Source organism: Cottoperca gobio, unplaced genomic scaffold (genome assembly GCF_900634415.1).
Source record: "Cottoperca gobio unplaced genomic scaffold, fCotGob3.1 fCotGob3_315arrow_ctg1, whole genome shotgun sequence".
Classification (NCBI taxonomy): Eukaryota; Metazoa; Chordata; class Actinopteri; order Perciformes; family Bovichtidae; genus Cottoperca; species Cottoperca gobio.
In genome coordinates, this window is record NW_021166923.1 from 78,398 (window position 1) to 100,588 (window position 22,191).

Sequence of the window (22,191 nt, forward strand, 5' to 3'; positions counted from 1 at the left end):
GAGAATTATAAGCAGAAGAAGAATAAGGAGAAAGGATATTTGAGTATAATTATTATATTAGTTATAATAAGTATAATCATTATCATAATGAGAATTTCAACAATAATTATAATTATTATAATAATAATAATTATAATAATAATTATAATCATAATAATAATTATAATTATTATTATTATGATTATAATTATTATAATTATAATTATAATTATTATAATTATAATAATTATTATAATTATTATAATTATAATAATAATAATAATTTTAATAATACGATTTAACACAGGTTATATTCTGATGTTTTATTTCTAAAACATTTACAGAAAGAATACTTTTCAGGACCGAAGCTGCTAAAATAAATAAATAAATGACTCGGTACCTAAACTAATTTTAATTTGCCTTTTTAAATATTATACAAATAAATATAGGTATTAAAAAATTAATCAAAGGTGACATACATAGAATTTTTAATTTGCTTATTTATCTGTGTATTTACCTTTGTATTCATTATCCTATTTATTTTAATCTGAATAATAAACACTATTTTTTAAATATTTATTGTTATAAATGTTGAAGTGTTTGATTTCAGTTAAAATGTCGACTGAAATGTTGAGTTTAGTGTTGAAGCTCATGAAGTCTTTCTTACTTCTCTCCCGTTCAGTCCCGGAGCCTCCTCAGATCCTGCGCCACATGGAGCCTCAGTCGGTGGAGGCCGGTAAACCCGCCCGCTTCTCGGTGCAGGTGAGCGGCATCCCGGCGCCGCAGGTGTCCTGGTACAAGAACTCCCAGGCGCTGTCGCCGGGCTTCAAGTGCAAGTTCCTGCACGACGGCAATGAGCACTCGCTGCTGCTGATCGAGGTGTTCCCCGAGGACGCCGCCGTCTACAACTGCGAGGCCAAGAACGACTACGGCACCGCCACGAGCACCGCGGCGCTCAGCGTGGAAGGTAAGACGGAATGTGAGTTACAGGAAACAAAGACGGACATGAACCCCGGGACGTGCGCTGACGCAGGAGTGGTGTGTGTGTGTGTGTGTGTTGCAGTGTCGGAGGTGGTATCTCCCGACTCCGCTGCGACCGTCGCGCCTCCTGTTGTCATGTCGCCCATCGCCAGCACCTCCGCCCGCGAGGGAGAACCGGCTCGCTTCCAGTGTAGAGTCCGCGGAGACGGTGAGGAACTCCAACTTTAAAATATAATTATATATAATATAATATATATATTATATATAAAGTGTGAACATTTTAAATAACAGAATACTGTGACAATAAGTATTATGTATTAATAATATAATAATAATAATATAATAATAATAATAATCATAAATATCATAATATATCATATATATCATATATCTATTCTTATCTATTATTATATCATTCTATTATCTATATACTATCTCTCTCTTATACTCTATTCTATCATATTATATTCTTTATTCATCCTATATATTCTATTATATTATATATTAATAAGTAAATATTGTGTAGAACTAGTGCAGATGTGGAAACATTCAGTCTTTGTGCTAAAAGTCCTTTTATAGAAAATGTCTGCATCGTAAAAATATATATTAATATTATTTTAAACTTTTATATATATAAAAAGTTTATATAGTTTGAAATAAAGTTTAAATATATTTATATACAGTATATATATGTATATGTATGTATATATATATATATATATATATATATATATATATATATATATATATACATAAAAATGATGTAATTGGTGCAAAAGGTTTTTGAAATTTTCTTAGATTTAAATAATTATTTCATATAAACTGGAATATGCTCAGAGATATTAATTCAGAAATTAAAGTCACAAATTTCACAAAAGCTCTTTGACGAACATTTTGAATCAGAGTTTTCGTTAATAAAATGATTTGAACTGATTTCACTGCTAAATGAAACGCTGGTGTGACCTTAATAATAATAATAACAATAATAATAACGTTGTTCTTCTTGTGTGCAGACGTGAAGATCAGCTGGTTCCACAGAGAGAAGGAGATCAAGCAGTCGGACTTCTTCAGGATGTCTCAGTTTGACGACAGCTGTCAGCTGGAGATCTCCAGAGTTTACCCCCGAGGACGAGGGCGAGTACACCTGCAAGGCCACAAACAACGCCGGCGCCGTGTCCTGCTCCGCCTCCCTCACACTGGACGGTAAGTCTGTCACAGAAAGAGTTCACTTTCAAAACAGAGAAATATTAGTTTAATTTCTCATGAACCCTCTCGGACGTGTTTCCTGCTTTTCTCGCTGTAACTGTCGATGTTTGTGTCACACAACTTCTTTTTGGGTTTTTCGGATCTTTTCTTGTTGTGTTTTCTTTCCTGACACTCAAACACGTCCCAGTGAGCACCAGTTTCGGGGGTCCCAAGGTGAAAAGACGCAAAGAAGCTGAATTAGTTTGATGAGTCCTCGTCAAAAATTAAAAACCTTCAAAATCTCTTTATTTCAGTTGTTTCAGCAGACGTTCACATGAGCAGAGACTTGACTTTTAGGAAAGAAAAAGTAAAAATGATAAACATGAACGAGGACTCAGACAACATAAAGAACAGCTGACGAAGTCACACTGAAGCCGTAGAAAGATCTAACAAGTACGTCGTACGTCGTGCAGTAACAACACGACTGCTTCCTTCAGAGGCAACGACACAAAGATCATTTCAGGCTTTTGAACTTCTAGCGTGATTTTCTCAGCGGCAGATTTAATCATTAATCAAACAGAAGCTGCTTTGAAACCCAGACGGTGCTGACTGGGAGGAATAAACACAATAAAGCCCATAAAGTCCGTAAACCTGCTTCTTTTCAGGGCAAAAACAAACAGCGGACAGTCGCGCTGAGTCTCAGCGGCACGTCTCCACCAGCAGCATAAAGAAACCCGCCATCGGCCAAAAGCCCGTTTTCATCCAGCCGATCACGAGCTGCACGGTGCCACACGGGGAGGTGGCACGCTTTCACGCGTGCGTGTCCGGCATGCCGAAGCCGGAGATAAGCTGGTACCACGGCCGGCAGCCGGTTCAGCCCGACCACCAACGTCGTGTTTCACTTCGACGAGGTGACCCACACCGCCATGCTCATCATAGTCGACGCTTTCTCCGAGCACGCCGGGCAGTACACCTGCAGGGCCGCCAATAACGCCGGAGAGGCCGCGTGCTCGGCCACTCTCACCGTAACCATAGAAGAAGAAGGTAACGTCTGGATCCTTCGGCTGCAGCCAGACTCCCTCTCAAAATAAACCTCCTCATGCAAGACTCATCCCCCTCCTTATCGTCTCAAAACACCTCATGGGATGTCCCGAAGGTTTAACTTAAGACTTTAACCGTGTAAATACAACACCACATTACATTTCCTCCTTAGAGCTGTACTGTACCAATGACGCCACATACCGCAGGAAACAACGCTACATATCATTAGTGTAATGCTACGGCGAGGAGAAGCTAGCTGTAGCTACGTAGCGTTAATTTGCGAAACGATAGCAGAGACACAACACCGTAACATGGCAGCAGATATTCACTGACAGTTACAAACAACATGCACAAAGCTAGAAGCTACACAATCTGCACTCGCTGAAACGTCTGCTCTGCCTCGAAATTAGTACCGAACAAACTCTTCATCAGAGTCAAACGAGGCTGAATTTCTCTGATGTTTCCTCTAACGGAGAAAATCGACCAGACGCCGAAAACTATCTCTGCAGATTGCGAGCTAGCAGCGCCATCTAAACTCAATATAAATCATAGCAGGGTATTTTTTACGTCCTTTAAAACGTGTCGGGAGGAATAGAATTTGATTTTGACGAAGCCTGACGAAGATCTCTGTTAGACCGTCATTGCTTCCAGATATAAATATTTCGGGACATCCCTCCTCCAGATTTGACTAACCTCACAGATGTTTCACCCCGCACAGGAGAACCCTGGAACATGCATGAAACTCACACGTGTTCCCTCCTCTGAACCTCCATCCTGCAGGAAACTTCCCTTCTTTGTCTCCTTCCCGTGTTTCTGTAATGTCTGTGTTTCTTACTGACGTGCGTTGTTTGATTTCTTTCTACAAAGTTCTGGTTAACGTCCAGTATGAGTCACAGAACTCGTTTTATTTCTCCGCAGATGAAGACCAGCAGACGCAGTTTCAAGCTCTTAAAAGACCTAAAAGTTTATTTGGTCATCATTACCATGGTCAAGAATTAACTTTGAAACTCATGTTTATGATTTTAACTGTAGTTTCAGTAGCTCTACTTTAATGGTAGAGCTACGATGTTTCCTCAACTCTTGCAGCCCAAACAAGGATATTTCCTCTTTATGAGATGAAAGTGTGACAGAAAGGTTTTGCTGCACAGCTAAATGTGAATGAACGTTTCTCTTTCCTTCACAGTGACTCACGTCAGAGAGCACATCGAAGCCAAGATCGAGCAAGAAGTCAAAGGTAAGATTTCTGACCAGCGTCAATAAAAAGCACCAGATTATTATCTCATGAGAATTGGGCACAGTGTAAAAAAAGGGACAGTTTAACCAGATTTACTTGATTTAAAGTTTCACTTCGAAGGCGGTCTGTCAGCAGGTAACTTTAATCCAAGCTTTGCGTCATTGAAGGTGGTTTTAAGTGAAGTTGAGAAAGTGGAGAATAAAAACAGATGTGTGTGTGCATGTTTTCTGGATTATTTGGATTATAGTTGGCCTCCGTTCACAGACTGCTTTTAGAGTAAATGTCATTCTGTTGAACTGTCCCTTTAAGTGATCTTTAGATTTCCACAGCAGCATGTCATCTTCATGTGTCTTGATATAAACTCTCAGTCTGTATTTTTCTTCCTGCTCTTGTTCTGATGATATTTCATGGTTTCCCCCAGGCGAGCGCTGATAAAACTTGCTTGTACCAGTTTTTGACACTTGCGGTTTGCATCCAAAAGTTCGTTTCTCTTTTTGGCATGAAGGTTCTTCTGATTTTTCCCCAGAAAAAGGTGCAGGATACGTATCTTTTAAGGCTTCCGGACTTGAAATGCCCTTTAAAAGATATGGAGGTTCACTGCATCTGGAACTGACACCTTCCTCCTGCAAAATATTTCTTAGCCTGGCTTGCAGATAGTGGGATGTGATTCCTGTGGTTTGCACTAAATAACACCAGTAAACTATATTAGTTCGAATAAACGCCTTCTCACCTAATTTTACGGCTTAAAGTTTGGGAACATAAGATATGTTTTGGAGAGCTGGCCTCCCATTGATACTTGTGCATTTATTTCCTCTTAAATTTAAGGATTAGAAAGGGCGTTTATTCTCCTGTCTGCAAGTCAGGTAAGGTCTATTCTAGTATAAAGCCAAATCAACTATCAAAAAGTAAAACAACCGAATGAAAGCAGCCCATCTTGGAAACATAACGCTCGTTTAATGATAATAAAATAATTTATGTTTTGAAGAAATTTCCACAGACGAAGGATCAAAACTTCCTGAAGGTTTCTAATAAAAAGAATCAAGTCTTGCGTTTATTCGAACAAATATGGTGAGTGAAATTATTTCTTATGGCATTGTGACCCCCAGCATGCATTTAATATTTCCATTAATGATTCATTCAAATCCTTTTCTTTCTTTTACCCCTGGAGGCTGTGTTTTTCTGACCGCTGTCTGTTTATGTTGCAGAGCTGTTTTATCATGAAAGCAAAGAGGGAACACCGCAGAGCAGCACCGAACTCACCGCCACCCGACAGCTGAGAGGAGCCTTCTCCGACACCGAGGACTTCCTGGATCACGGTCTGGTGTCGGCCAATCGCTGTGCCAGCAGAACCTCCTCCATCAGCTCGTGGACGGAGAACATCAAACCTTCATTCACCAAGAAACTCAAATTCCAGTCAGTCCTAGAAGGAGAACCAGTGGAGTTAAAGTGTAAACTGGTTGCATGTCCTTCCCCCACTATCCTATGGTTTCATAACAATAAATCTATTCCTAAAGAGCGTAGACGTAGGATTGGTACTGAAAGCAGAATGCACATGCACACTACCAGTCTGGTTATCGATTGTGTTAAAGAGAAGGACTCGGGCAGTTATAAGGTAATGGCGATAAACACGGAGGGTTCTGCAGAGTCCACAGCATCACTTCTGGTGTCACTGAGGGAAGAGCAGTCTTCTAACTACCTGGGCTTTGTTAGACGCTCTGCTAAAGCCCATGAAAGCATGGACACCATGGCAGAGCAGAGGAAAGAGAGGAAGTTTAGGGTCGACCTCAGGTGTGTAGGGTCTCCATTCGACAAGATGTCCAAAGTCCATCAGGGACGATCGCGATCTAAGAACTCTCTGGTGCGTACCGTGTACTTCAATTCTGGTTCTCATGCAAAAGAAAAAGAGGTAACAGAGAAAGAGTCCAAGCGTTTGGAGACGGCCTCCGAGCGTGCCCCGTCCCCTCCCCCAATGTTTGACAGGTCAGAGCACTTTAACGACAGATTCAGTGATATCTACTGTGACCGGCGCACCGGTGGCAGGTTCAGTGACAAGTTTAGTGACAGGTGCAGCGACAGATACAGCGAGAGGTTCAGTGACACAGAGAGCCTTCACAACGAGGTAAGAACAAAACTTACCACACTCCAGAAAGCTGTCAAACAGAAGAAGAGGCTTTCTATTTCCACCATGTCCTCCTCTGAGTTTGAGTCTGAGTCAGTTGCCAGCGAGTCGAGCTATGCAGATTATGTAGAGAGGCTCAGGGTCAAGCCTGCCTCTCTGCCTGAGATCCAGCAATTCAATCGACCCTTCGATTCGGGGGAGAGTCAAAGGGAGTTTCGGAGTAGAAGCTCAAACAGGGATCCCTCTCAGCCTCGTATGAGGCATTCATTTGAGCCTCAGTCCAGAACCAGGGCCATTCAGGTCATGAGGGGTGAGTTGGTTGATACAATGGTGTCAAAAAGGAAATCAAGTGGAAAACATTCAGAGATGCTGGAGGATGAGATGAGTTTTGTTGAATCTCGGGCAGATGCTAGATTGAAGCATTTGGTAAGTGAACGTCACAGTCCGGTTGCTGACCAAAAGCTAGAGGCTACAAAGGCTGAGGTCGAGCTACGTCACCCTGAAGTCCCGTACTCTGAAACATTAGCAAACCTCGAAACTACAACGTACACTGAAAGCAGGGGATCTGTTGATCTGCCTTTGCCAGTCACATCTATCAGGGAGAAGTTTCTTGGTGAAGCCGTGACAGCAGAAGACATATCAACAACAGAATCAGTTGAGCCATATGAAGAGGAGGGTGCAGGGGAGTCTTTAAGGGCTCATTATGAGAAGAGCCTAGATGCTGAACGGCTGCAGTGCGAGGAAAAACTCCTGGCCCTGCGTATCAGAAAATGGCAGCAAGGGAGTAGGATGGCAGAGGAGGAGACATTTCACCCTGAAACTGATTTGCCCATGCCGACAGAAATGCAGTACATGGAGCCCGCGGAGCACATTTACCCCCAGCAGGAAGTGATGAAATCAGCCACGGTAGAAACTGAAGCCATTCCCTCATCTTTCCAAAAATCACCCAGAATGAAGGAAAGGTTGGTAGATCCTGAAGGTGCAACACCCAAATCACCTAATGTCAAGGTCAGAGGAGAAGTGGAAATGTCAACCTCCTTGCTTACAAAGTCAGCCACAATGGAATCCAAATCAAAAGAAATGGAAAGTGAGGCACCACCCATGCTGGCACAAAAATCCCCCAGAGTAAAAGTGAGATCAGCAGAAGTGGAAGCGGAGTTATCTTCCAGAGCAAAAGCCAGAGCAGAGGACAGACTCAGAGACTCACCCAGGCCAAGGCAAGTTAAATCTACCAAAGAGAGGTTCTTTAGTGAAGCTGCAACACCAGAAACAGTTGAGCAATATGAAGAGGAGTGTGAAGGTGAGTCTTTGAGGGAGCAGTATGAAAAGAGCCTGGACGCTGAGCGGATGCAGTGTGAAGAGAAACTGCTGGCTCTGCGGATCAGGAAATGGCAGCATGGTATGCGAATGTCAGAGGAAGAGATGCCCCATCCTGAAACTGATCTTCCAGCAGAAACCCAGTACATGGAGCCTGAGGGGCACATTTACACCCAGCAGGAGGTGGTGGAGAAGAGAGCAACTGTCGACCATGCTGCCATGTTAATGCCAAAGTCACCTAAAGTAAAAGAGAGAGAAGAACAGGAAGAAACGTCTGCCCCCTTGCCTAAGGCCAGGATGAAAACCAGATCAGCAGAATTGGAAACTGAGGCATCAGTTATACTGGCACAAAAATCACCCAGACTAAAAGCTAGATCTGCAGAAGTGGAAGCTGAGTCATCGCCAAGAACAAAAGTCAGGACAGAGAAAATGTTGTTTGAAAAGACAAGAGAAGAACGTGAGCTCCAGCTGTCGAGAGAGAATATTTCTGAGCTGAAGAATGAAAGTGAAAAGCTTGTCAGCGAAGAGGAGGCCTTGAATCAGCGGATAATGAAATGGCAGGAGAATGTTTTAATGGAACAAGAGCACGCTGTGGAGCCAGAGTCCGACTGGGCGGAGGGTTACTCGCAGATCCAGGCGGACAAGAACACTGAGGTCAGAAGAGAATCAGGGCCACAACCTGAAGTGGTCCGCAGACGAAAGACCTCCCCAGGAAAAACAGCCAAAGAGAAGTTCCTCTTAAGCGATTCAGTTCCTGCTGGTTTCCAAGATCAGCAGGGGGATAGCCTGCAATGGTCGCCTGCCGACGAGCTGCCTACAGAGGGCCGTGAGACGAGGTTACAGAGGGATAGCGAGTACTTTGTAAGCGAGGAGGAAGCACTGGCTCAGCGCATCCTGAAATGGCAACAAGATGTAGTGGAACAAGAGGAAGTAGCTGAACTGGAGTCTGAGTGGGCTTTGGACAATCAATGCAAACAGCCTGGCTCCGGGTTGCTGTTTGAGTCTCATATTCCTGACAGTGGACCCCATCGTGGTGGCATTTCTCACGAGACCCACCCCAGTAACCTTCCACCTCCAACACTTGCTGGTGGAGCCTTATCAACAAAAACACCTCTTCCACATGCCGCTGGGTACAAGCCATCTCCTCCTCATGAGTCATCTTCCGCAACAAGCCATTCTTCTACATATGCTGGTTTACCACACCAGCCTACCGAAAGCTTGTACGACTTCAAATCCATTTCTGTAAAGGATAGAGCGGGTTTTGAAGCTTCACCAGTTCACGGATACTCTCCAACCCAACCTACTAGTGTGCCTTTTGAGGGATATGAACTTGCCTCTGCCCGCCGTGAGAGCCCTCATAAGACTTCCAGAGAGTTTTCCCCAGTCAGGAGTCCCTCCCCATGCCATAGCCCACAGGAGGAAGTGGAAAGAGATGCAGAGAGGAGGCGAAGCAGGGAGGAATACACAATGACTGTAGATAAATCCAGCAGCCGACGCTTCCAGTCAGAGGTAAGAGAGGAGATTGGAATTACCAGAGAGAGCAGCGAATGGAGACCACAGAAGGATTTTGGAGGTGTACGAAGAGAGGAAAGAAGTGGAGATTCAATAAGGTCAAAACAGGGTGGTGAAATGATTGCAGAAAGCCTTGAACTCGGAGCTATAAAGAAGGAAGAGAGGACAGTCCGAGAGGAGGCAAATTTGAAAGGGGGAGTTTACCAAACTCAAGAGTTGAAGAGGATGAAAGAAGTGGATACAAGTGCCGGAGGCTCCCGGCCAGTATTTGTGAAAGAAATATCTTCGGCTAAAGTAAAAATCGGTGAGATGTCAGAGTTTATCTGCCAATACCAGGGTGACCCTCTGCCCACAGTCACCTGGCTCAAAGATGGCCACCAATTAGCCCACAACCCTGACTTTGATATCATGAGCCAATCTAACATATCAAAGCTCACTGTCTTCTATCCAACAACAGACCACGAGGGGACATATGACTGTGTCATAACCAATAAACACGGCAAATCCATATGCAGTGGCACTCTTGAAATCTCTGATAAAAAGGTGATGAGAATGTCAGCGGCAACACAGGAGGTGGTAGTTAGAGAGGAGCTAGAAAAGGGTGGAGAAAACCAGGAGAGCACGATCAAAGCGGAACTTACAACCTACATGGATTCAGGAAAGGCAACGCTACAGGTGCCTCAGGCAGTAATCCACAGACGCCGCTGTTCGGATGATTCTTTTAGCTCCTCACCTGTAGAAATCAGAATCACCGCTGCCACTCCGCTCCCTGAGATGAGAGAGGAAGTCAGAGAAGAAGAACCTCAGGCTTTTACGGAGAAAACCTCAGAAGTGCCAAGTGACGAGGGAGCCTCTCAGACTGTCAAACACAAATTTACCTTCTCCTTCGATGTGGTTGGGGAAGCTCCTCACGTGGTCAGCGAATTAGAGAATATCACCTGTTCTGAGGGCAACACTGCTGTGTTAGAGTGTTTTATCACAGGTGCACCAGAAGTCGCATGGTATCATGATGATGTTTGCCTCAAAATCACGGCCGGAAAATACAGCGTTGAGGTAGATGATAAAGTGTCCAGGCTGTTTATCAACAGTTTTACATACACTGATGCTGGAGTGTACAAATGTGTTGCCAGAAATAAGGTGGGAGAGGTTGCAAGCATCTCTAATGTGACATTTCAAGTTACAGAGCCTGTACAATTTGCAGAGGGCGGTGGTTTTACTCCATCTGGGATAGTAAGAAACTCTCCTGTTGGCCTAACTGAGGATGTCAAGAAACCTGTCGTATTTCACAAAGCTTCCTTCACTCACACTGAGGATAGTATCACACAGACGAAAGATAAACCTCTGAGTTCACAAGCTCCATTAGAGGAGGTCAAAGCCCCAAAATCCAGACGAGGTGTCTCAAGAGAGCTTCCGACTGCATCTGGCTGTGGTCTTTCGGCTTCTGCCGCTGTGATAAAAGTTTCTCAGATTAAACAAGCTTTTGAGTCGGACTCGCCAGTGGCATTACAGACGCCCCCTTCTCCCGAGGAGCAGAGAAAGGAAACACTTTTCCCTGAGGAGTTTATACCCATGGCCGTTTCCCTTGACAAGCAGGAACAACTTATTGACCCTGACACCATGCATGCCGAAGGTGCCGTTAGACTTGCCACTGCTACGAAAGGAAATCCAGGTTCTCCGAAAGCTCTTCCTGTCTTTTCCAAGGCCTCCCAACCCACCTCCTCTCTGGAGGAAGAATGCAAGATCTCTGTGACATCTGGTGATGTTGAAGAGGGAGCAGGTTCAGCCGAAAGCCATGGTGTTAAACAGTTTGTGGAGCGAGTACAGGAGTCTCCCGACCTGGTCAGGCCTAAAGCACTGAAACCTGCTCGATTTCCTGAACAAATGGAGGCATGTGAAATGGAGATGGTGAGCGGGGAACCTGTGCATACATTTGACAGAACTAGCAGCTTCTTTCCTTTCCAGTCTGAAAAAGTGCCTGCAGTAAAACGCTCCGTTAGAACTTCAGCTCCAGCTGAAGAAGCTGTTAAGCCTAAGACAATTTCTAAATCTCTCAAACCTGAGAGTCAAAGAGCAGCTGCAGGGTCTTCCTCTTCTCACAGTGAGGCTGAAGATGTCAGTATGGTATTAGGTGATGAGGAGATGATTTCAATCCCAGAGCCCTCCATGGACAGTGGTGTCTTCCTCAGTATGCCAGAGTCCCAGGCCGACATGACCGAATTAGCAGAGGTAATATCTGGTGATGTGGTTGAGCCTCATATACAAATCAATTGTGAAGATGAGAGGATTGATGATGTGGAGCAAGAACCTACACCGCTTATTGTCAAGCCTAAAGTAGACAGTGGAGTTGAAGCACTTGAGGACGCTGCTGCTGAGGGACCTCAAAGCCAGGTTGTGTCTTTACAGGAAGGAGATAGTTTGGAGAAGGCCAAAGCATCAGCAGCAGCTGGCTCTATGGAGGAAGAGGAGGTCACTTTTGGTGCTGTGTATGACTTTTACAACCCTCCAACAGACTGGGGAAGACCACTCTCCCCTGAGTCTGAGATGTCCATAGAGATCGGCAGCACTGTTAGCGAAGAGCTAGCCGAGGTAGCTGAGCGTTTCTACACCCCAGGCTCATCCACCGAGGTCTCGCAGCAAATTGCAGAGTCCTTCCACACTCCCAAGTCTCACATGTCCTTCCACACTCATAGTTCTGATACACCTGGTGGGTTTATGACCCCTAAGGAATATCCCTTCTCCCCCGTAGAGCATAAGCGACCCTCGACAGGAGACTCCAGCGAGAGGTTCTTCTCACCATTTCAGTTCCTGACATCTCCCGGTGACGAGGGCATTGAAACTACGCCTCCTGGAATAAATGTGGACGACAATCGATACTTCACCAAGGGCATAGGTTCTATAGGCTTATCAACCCTTCAGGAGAAAGTGCAGGGAATCCCTCCTGCCTTCCTCAAACCTCTCATCAAAAAAAGAGTGTTTGAAAGTGACATGCTTACGTTTTACGCTGAAGTGTTTGGCCTACCTTCCCCCGAAGTGAAGTGGTTCTGCAACAAAACCCAACTTGTGGCAGACAACAGAGTTAAGACGGAGAGAGATGGCGATAGCATCTCGCTAACAATTCACAATGTCACAAAAGCCGACCAGGGAGAATATATCTGCGAGGCTGTGAACTATGTTGGGGAAGCCAGAAGTGTTGCTTTAGTGGTAGTGGTATCGCAGGAAGTGAGGTTCATGCCCGCCCCACCTGCCGTCACCCATCAACATGTGATGGAGTTTGACGTGGAGAATGACGACTCTTCTCGTTCTCCTTCCCCTCAGGAGATTCTGCTCGAAGTAGAATTGGATGAAAACGAGGTGAAAGAATTTGAGAGACAGGTTAAGATCATCACCATTCCCGAGTACACAGCCGACAACAAGAGCATGATCATATGTTTGGATGTGTTGCCGAGTATTTATGAGGAGTGCGCTGTGGACTTTGTCACACAGGAGCATGATGATTTGAAAATAGCGTTCGAGCTCACTGAGATGCCTCCGAGGTTCATCAATCCCATCTGCGACATGGAGACCCCAGAGGGTACCGCTGTCATGTTTGAGTGCTCCCTGATGGGAATTCCCTCGCCCATTGTGTCCTGGTTCAAAGGTGACAAAAAGATCCCTCACAATAACAAAAAATACTTGCACTCATCTGATGGAGACAATCACTTCTTGAAAATCTGTAATGTCACAACACAGGACAGCGGGATGTATACCTGCAGGGCTATTAACGTTGTTGGGGAGACTCTGTGTCGGGCTTCTCTCGTGGTGTTAAACGCCAAAGCTTTCTCAGGAAAGACCAGAGGCAGGGAGCTGACCGCCGTGTCTCTCGGAAGCGCCAAGGTCCAGCCGCAGAAGTTTGACTTGGTAGTTGGCAACACGTCGTTTGACAGCGAACAGGTGTCAGAAATTGAACTTGAGTTTGAGTTTGAGCAAGAGGCAGATGAGTCGCAGCGGGCAGTCAGGCTGGTGGCCAAGACTGATCACGAAATGGGCGAACAGGGAGAGAAATATGTTAGCGTTAACTTTGATGTATTTGCTGAACCAGCAAAAGATGACAAGATAGAGTTCAAAGGGAAGTCCTCTGATATGTGTAGCTTCCAGTTCCAGGTGACTGAGACGTCCCCTAAATGTGTCATACCATTGACTAACGTTACAGCGGCGGTAGGGACGCCAGTTATCCTCCAGTGTCTGGTTAGCGGTAAGCCAAACCCCACCGCCGAGTGGTACAAAGATGGAGACCGAGTCACAGACAGCAGGTGTATAATCCAGGAGAAAACGGCAGGTCATTTCAATCTGCTCATTACTAACGTGACCCAGAGTGATGGTGGGGAGTATAAATGCATAATCCAAAACACAGCTGGGTGCATTGAAACCACTGCACTGCTAAAGCTGTTTTAGAGGTTGAAGGGTCTGGGGCTGGTTGCACAAAGATACATTTACTGCCCAAATTATTTTGTTTAATGTTGCTAATTCTTGACGATTTAAAGGTTGCTTTTGCGATAAGAAAAAAACGATCATCTTCTAAGATGGTCCCATTTCCCAATTTGGGAAGTCGTTCTTTTAAATTTGGTGTGCTTATGAGCTTTAAGTCATAATGTGGAAACAACATGGATGCTACAAAGAAGATGTGTTGGGCGTTCATGTGAATGTTCACAGTCGTGACCTGGGACCCGTGATTAGGATCTACTCTAAAATGTAATGGGTTCTTCCTCGGCCCGCGCTTCACCCTTTCACCAAGTTTCATTAAAATCAGGACAGTAGTTTTTCAATAATACAGACAAACCGGGCCGAAAACATAAATCTTTGGCGGAATTAATGAGCAACAGCTTAAAAGAAACAGAAAATATTTTCACACTTATGAACCCTCTAAAGTCTTTCTCTTGCTTAACACTGTTTACAAATTGCAAGTCCATTGCAAGTACTTGTCTAAGAGCAAAGCTGAGACTCGCCCAACACAGTAGAAACCTTTAAATAATCTTTGTGCAGCCATCCTGCAGTCATGTGGGACAAACAGACATAATGTTTGACATAGTGTGTCAGTGATGAAAACTGTCATGTTTTTTCTTTATTTATTGTAAGTTGTGTAAACAGTTATTGTTTTATTTTAATTTTGATAGTAAAATCTGGGTTTATGTTTGCTTTGTTATCTGGTAACACTTTAAATGTGAGCTGCTTTAACTTTGAAATTCTTTTGAAGTCTTTACAGCTTCCTGACGACTAAACTACATTAGTTGTGTTTCGTTCAAAGTCGAGCAGCTCAAAGAAAAGTGTTAGCAGATAGTTTTTTACTTTGTGCGTTTCACATCAGTCTAGAAACATTAGGCATGTGTGTGAAGAAAAACATCTCATACACAAAACCTACAGAAATACATATCATTGACATTTAAATATTGATGTTTGTTAAATTAGTGACAATATGTGTTTGTGAGAAGCTACAAAGCCAAAAGAGGGAGATTTAAAAAAAAAAATCTATACAGAAAATCAAATGAGAATTCAATCAAATGAATGTACCACCTTTAATAATCAGGCCGGGACTGGAATAAATATAACTTTAAATGATTGTTTGTGTTTTAACAGCGAGGTGACATCCGTCCATAGTTTTTGTTTGACCAGAAAGCCGTAGTTATTATGAGTACAATAATGTATTTTTACTCCTGAAAACTACATGCTATGTGTAAAAAACATGGATTTATCAAAGAATTTGCGATTAAATGAGAAAAAAAACTTCGACATCTTCCCTGTCTTGCAGAAAGAAATAATATTAACCAAAAACATATTCGTAATGTCACCTGGGTTCTGCGCAAAACTCCACAAAGTTTGGTCCCACATAAATGTTGAGTGTTATAACAAATTACATACAAAAGGACCTTTTCTATACTTATCAATTTCACTGCAATATTGATGCATATCGATAAAATGAAAAATAATCCTGAGAGTAACATTTCGAGCAGTCCTCAAAGACAATCTGGAATATATCGAGGATATATTGTCGTAACGCTTACTTAAAAAGATTCAGTTTGTTGTTGCTGGTGTGACTTAGAAAGTTTGTTGCAGTATTATTTTTTTGATTTCTTTCTGAGTGTGAATGATATTTTGGGGATTTTAAAGCAAACTGGTGAATCATATTAGAGATTATTATAAAAATTTTAAAAATGGATAATACTGTGAAACTTTTAAAATTTTTAAATATAAGTTTTGATGTCTTGTAAATATGTGTAATTTTAGGGGTGTATGAGTCGTATTTACCAGTAGAATAAGTAAATAAAACAAATCTGGCATTGAGATGGAAATTCATGGTTTATTTGTACAGACGTCATGTTGGTTTGTCTCAAAGTTTATATAATAAAATATTTTACGATTTTAAGTTGGAGTCTGAGTTTTTGTTTTTAAACAATTTACACAAGTTCACACTTCCCGTCTTCACATCGTTTATTTATAAATCGTCACATTTACAGATAAAATGCAGGTGTCAAAAACTACTTATGTTGTGTGGGAATTAATGTCATTTCAATCGTTTTGATACCAGTTTCAAAACAGTTCATTACCTGATTTTGGGACCGATACCAAATAATAACCTTTTTTTCCTCAGGTCTGTTTTTTGGTAATGAAGCTAATTACAAGCCATTAATCAAAATAATATAATTTAATTGATTAGTAATTTAAAAAAGTTATATAACCAGAAAAAGAAGCTACTTATCTCACCTGAGAAAAGGTGAAAAAACCATCTATTCGTTTGGGGAAAACCTTGTTTTTTGTGTGTTTATGTTTTTCTGTGTTTATTTTTTGTGTTTATGTTAATAATGCATTTCTTTCTCACACATTTTTGTATATATATATGTTTCTATAGATATAGATGTAGTAGGGCTGTTTTCTTAATCGCTTAGTCAACTAATAGATAATTAGGGTCTTTGTAAACTGTAAAAAAGATTTCAATCAATTATTATTATTTTGTATATAATATTCACAAATATGCTCTTGTCTTGGATTGGAAAAAGATCCATTTGACTTTTAGTCGACTAAGAACCTCTGTGGTTATGGACAGCCCTAATACTTGCATTTACAATATTATATAATAGCTTTGGTGTTGTGGATATTGTTATCAGTCTTGCTCAATATTTCCTAACAGAACGTTGTAGCACCACCATCACCACTGTGGAAGAGCAAGAGGAAACCTACTACACTGGTGTCCAGTTACCACAGAAAACTAAAACACTTGAACTCAAGCCAGAGTCCAAACGTTACTCTTCCTCTTTAGAGAAGAAAAAAGAAAAGCCAGTTTTCCTCAGTCAGCTCGCCGCCGCGGCTGTAACGACAGGGGAGACAGCCAGGCTTACCGTTAAAGTGTCCGGCCTTCCCAAGCCGACCGTTAAATGGTCTCACAATGGAAAGGTTATTAAGAGCTCCTCCATATACAAGCTAGTAGAGGAGAAGGAGGAGTACACATTAGTTATCACGCAGGTCACAACCGAGTATGAAGGCGAGTACTCTTGCACGGCCAGCAACAGATTTGGCCAGACAACATGCACCACATACCTCGAAGTGAAAAAGCCTGATATTAGCCAGGCGGAGAAATGGGTTGAGAAGATGTTTAAGATCACAGGTCAACCTCCTACTTTCACAGTTCAGATCCAACCTGTGAGGTGTTCAGAAGGAGGAGAGGTTTATTTTAATTACAAAGCCAGTGGTGATCCGATCCCTGATGTGAAGTGGTTCAAGGGGGCTTTTCAGATCCAGCCCAGTAGAAACTGTATCGTTATAGCCAACCCGGATGGATCTGGCGTCATTAATATTAAGAGCGTCAGGCAGGAAGATAGTGGTCTGTATACGTGTAAGGCGTCCAACCAGTTTGGGGAGGCGTCCTGTAGCGCTGAGCTTGTTGTGTTCATAGAAACGGTCTCTGTTTCTCACAAACAGGAGCAGATGACAACGGTTCATAAGAAAGGCTATAAGGTTTCAATGACAGAACAAGCAACAGAGTCTCGCTTGTACCAGGTAAGCCTCCCAGGCCAGGACAGAACCAGGTCAGATCAGATGGTTTACACCATCGGCACTGAAGACCGGCAGATAATTCCTAGTGAGCAAGTGGGCTCCCTTAGAGAACTAGATATCTCTACGGCCACCATTCACCGCGAGCAGCTGACCCATCAGGCAGCGGTGCTGCAGTCTCACGAGATAGAGGAGAGGGTGTCTGTGGTTCCCACCCACCCGCCTCAGGTTTGCACAGTCCCTGTGAAACAGCTTCACATGGCAGCATTTACATCGTCCGTTGAAGAGAATCAGGACTTCACAGAGCAGCACTGTGATCGCATTCAAAGCCCTGAGGTCATTGAGCTTCAAGCAGCTAGAGAAAGGAGGTCAATGGTGATGTCGGCTCTTGCTGAGGAGCTCATCCCGCTCTCTACTGTTAGCACGGAGAGTATGGCCGACAGGAAGTCCTCTACTGTCAGGCCCACTTCAGAGCCTAAACATCTAGTCAGTGGGCATCAAGTAGAGTCACAACTGCCCATCCTGAAAGAGCAGTCTCAGGATATCACAGAGTCACAGGAGGAGAAGGGTTATAAGGTTAAGGAAGGTGTTAAGATTTTATACTCGGCACAGTCTTCAGAAAAACGGGTGCTTGCTGAGGGCCACACGACTGAACTAGCAACGGCAGATTCTGCTGTGAATTCGTCCGTTGTGAAAGAACAGCACCGACCTGTCTTGGCCTCAGTTAGCGAGTCTAAACACACTCTTTCCAAGGAGACTAAGTTCTCCATGCAAAGGCCCTCTGAGGAGAAAGCCGATCTATGTAAGGATAAAATGATGAAGGCTGCTTTAACTGCTGAAGAGAAGCGAATGCTGCAGGCTGAGCCCACTAAGCAGCTGCCAGGTCTGGACAGTGCCATGTCCGTTCAGTCCCAAGTAGAAGGAGAGCAGTTGTTGCACCTGCAGGTTATCACAGACCAGGACATTCTTCCATCTGAGAAAAGCTTCACCTGTGAGAAACCAGCACCAGAGCAGGCAGGAGCCAGGAAGAGTCCCACTCTGCTGCACGCTGTTAGCCAGGATGAGCAGAGGACTGTAGTTTGTGAGGACACATCAGAGTTTGAGGCCAAGGCTAGCACCATGACCATCCAGCCCCAGAAAGAATCCCGTACTCTGCTGCATCTCCAGTCAACCCAACCTGTGGAGGCGCTACCCAAAGAGGGTATTCTCGTAATTGAGAAGCCAGACCAGCAGGTGGCAGCACAGAAACAAGAAAAGACGAGGAGTCATGCAGCCACCTCGGAAGAGAGAAGGGAGCTCACGGCAGATTATCACACAGAGCTAGATTTGTCCGTGACTGGCATTCAGTCTCAGCTTCGAACTGAGCCCAGGCCTCAAAACATCCTCCAGCTCTCCTTCCAGCCCATGCAGCTGCCAAAGGAGACGCCAGTCAGCTCTGACGTCAAGCAGCAGCGAGCTTTGGTGCAAAAGGAGGATCGCTTGAACGTGATGCATGTCACCACTGTGGCGGACAGTCAGGCCTTAGAGGAGGGTCACACTGAGACTCTTACAGCCGTGGATAAATTCACCTGCCAGATGGCTGTAGAGCCAAAACTTCCCACCGAGCCAATCTTGATAGAGGAGAAGGAGATCTCCACTGAGAGTAGTGTCCTTCTAGAGGCAGCCGAACAGGACTTTGCTGTTCAGATCCAGGAGGGCCAGTCAGTCAGACAGTCAATAGTGATGGACGAGAAGCGAGTGCTGACGGGTGAGCTCTCTCAGGAGATCACCAAGTCTGAGTCCACTAAAGTCGTCGTCACCACACAACCCAAACTGTCCCTTATGGCATCAGAGTCCGAAGACCGCACAGCTCTTCCCAAAGAGATGACGTTTGTGATTCAGATCCCTAAACCATTCAGTCTGAATATACGGCCTCAGCTCAGAGACGCTCTCCAGTCTGCTGTGGCCAGCGACCAGCCCGTGTTACTGGCTGACATTGTAGGGAGGTTACAGGCTGTAGAAGTACAGGAAGTCAAGGTTCAAAGAGAGCCCAAGCGGGCCATGTTTACATACCTGATCACGACGACAGGTGCCCCCATGGAGATCACCCTGGCTATTGAGGGTAAATACCCTCAGACAGCTGACCTCAGGACTGAACTCCAGGCAGCTTTCCACTCCATAGTGTACCAGGAAGCCCAAGTTCTCACCTCAGAGCAGCCGGGCACAATGCAGCTAGACAAACCTCAAAGGGCGCAGGTCACCTCGTCCCGTTCTAAGCAAATGCTGTCATCTATGGTAGAGACCGTGAGCGTGGCAGAGAGTGCAGTGGATTTCACTGCTGTTAAATCTCAGGCTGCTGCACTGAAGACCGAGTCTAAAATGGCGGTTGAATGTGCTGCAGCTGAGCAACAGGTTGTGGTGCAGGAATCCAAGGCGGCAAAGATGGAGCAGTCATCCCAGATCACAATTTCCACTGAGTCTCACATGGCTTTTGAGCAGTCGGTGCAGGTGACAAGGCAGGAGGTGAGGTCAGTAACGGTGAAAAGCAGAGATGTAGGGGCGGCTATTATTACCACTACCCTGCCTCCCACCACTGTCCCCACCGAACAGGTGGTGGGTGTTAGCATGGAGGAAGAGCACAGGGAGGAGATATTTAAAGAGATCACAGTATCCAGGTCAGAACAGAGGGAACACCCTGTAATAGTCACCTCCCTAGAAGACACATCCATCGACGAGGATAGTAAAATAACCTTTAGCACCACTATTAAGTATGTCTCAAAGGTAAACTGGTTTTTCAATGGGCAATTGGTGAAATCTGGCAAAGAGTTCAAGTGTTGCAAAGACCACGACACATACACATTGGTTATCAACAAAGTTGTCAAGGAGAGGCATCAAGGAGAATATGTTTGTGAGGCTGAGAATGAAGCCGGCAGGACTACAACATCTTCCAGACTCACAGTGGTCTCAAGAGGTTTGATAACAGGATACATTTAATATATCATTAATTCATTCATCACACTTTCTCTGAGAAAGACTAATCATCCATTTAGATTGGTTCATTCAAGACTTTTGTCTTTTTTGGTCTCTATATTGATTTCATAGCTCGGCATGAGAACCCTTAGCAAGTCACTGGATGGTACTAACTCACCATTTCTTGTTCGTTCCACGTCATTGTATGCTCAATAATTGCCTAAATACCAGAACCGTCACAGCCATGCAAGTTTAGCTTAAGGCTCAGTAGTCGATTAGCATCTTGCTATAATGGCTGTCATGATTCTGGCCTTTAGGTAACTTTCATGGTCTTTTCATGGTCACTTTGGCATGTCGGTGTCCACAGGATCCTTTGTTTTAAACTCATGGTCTGTCACTCCTTTAGGTCCATTCTCTCCACAACGTCTCTCTGCATGCTTTCAGGGCTTCAACCTGACATTGCTTCATCTTTCACAAACTTTCTCTTCCTTTTAGCCTGAACCCTAGCCCCATGAGAATCATGCACAATGAGAGCAGCTTTTTGTAAAACCATGGGGCTAATGTTCTTGCTATTTTTCTCCTCCACAGTCACTCCTGCATCAACCATTCCACCATTTCCTGTTCCTGATCTGTCAGATGTTGTTTTTTTTTACAAAAGTTTCCTAGATTCCATGACCTAAATGTACCTCTTTTTTTTGTCTGTGTGCCACAGTGCCACCTATCTTTAGGCAGAAAATCACCCCTCTGGACATAAACATCGGCGGCCACGCCAAGTTCGAATGTGAAATCGAGGATGCTCCGGGTGTGACCTTCAAATGGTACAAGTCTGGTATTGAGATCAAACAGAGCGACAAGTACAGGATCCTCAGCCGCCACACGAGCTCCTCCCTGGAGCTCCTTAACCCGATCAAAGCCGACAGCAGTGAATACACTTGCAAGGCTTCAAACCAGCACGGCACTGACAGCTGCACCACCTCGCTCATCGTCACCGGTAAGACCCCAGTGGGCCCATTTTTATTTTATTATTCCTTTACATGTGTCTGTTTGAGAGAGAGAGAATTATATGTATTTGTGCAATGTGTTTTCCCTGAATCATTATGGTGCAATGTGGAAATGATTATTTATTCATAAATTGGATCTGTTGTCACATTTGGCAAGATATAATGATGTTGAGGATCTCATGTTGAAAGCTATCGATCACCAAGTTGAGATTGCACAGCTTATTGTTGATGTTGGTGTATTTTTCCAATTTTCAAAATACTTAATCGTATGTTCTACCTGCTCTCCATAGAAATGTACCCGCCGGTATTTGTATCAAAACCCGACCCAATGACTTTATATGTGGGCAAACAAGCTGTGCTCCAGTGCTCACTCACTGGATCTTCACCCATGGAAGTTGTCTGGCACAAGGACAACATAGCCGTCTCCTCCCAAGAGAACTATGTCATGAAATTTGAAAAGAACAAGTATTCCCTTCACATTAAAAGTCTTGAGCTGACTGACCAGGGAGTGTACCTGTGCAAGGCCTCCAACAGTGTTGGCACTGCTACCTTTACCACAGAGCTCAAGGTTATCAACAAGCCCAGCTTTGTTCAGACCTTTGAGCCAGTTTCAGCTGCTGTCAATGACCCGCTGAGGCTGGAGTGCCAGGTGGACGAGGACACTGGTGTGACCGTCACCTGGACCAGGGATGGCAAAAAAGTCCACCAGAGCATGGATTGTAAACTGTCCTTTGAGGACAAGGTGGCTGTTGTTGAGATACCCAAGTCCAAACTGAAGGACTCTGGGAAATATGTGTGCACAGCCACGAATGAGGCTGGCAGCTCATCCTGTGAGGCTGTGGTAACAGTTCAAG

General features: G+C 44.1%; 2 protein-coding genes across 2 annotated transcripts in view; both read left to right on the forward strand.

Moving 5' to 3' along the window:
• The window catches only part of ttn.2 (titin, tandem duplicate 2), a 282,695-nt gene that overhangs the window by 40,076 nt on the left and 220,428 nt on the right, over positions 1-22,191 (forward strand). The window contains 7 exon segments of the mRNA XM_029427369.1: positions 662-946; positions 1,043-1,168; positions 1,974-2,080; positions 2,082-2,163; positions 4,370-4,420; positions 21,049-21,327; positions 21,628-22,191. Of these exon segments, the coding sequence (XP_029283229.1) occupies positions 662-946; positions 1,043-1,168; positions 1,974-2,080; positions 2,082-2,163; positions 4,370-4,420; positions 21,049-21,327; positions 21,628-22,191 (1,494 nt within the window).
• Positions 5,829-12,198, forward strand: LOC115005523 (muscle M-line assembly protein unc-89-like). The gene is given in 2 exon segments (XM_029427370.1): positions 5,829-12,011; positions 12,014-12,198. Coding segments are annotated over 2 exon segments (6,090 nt in total). The 5' UTR covers positions 5,829-5,966; the 3' UTR covers positions 12,059-12,198.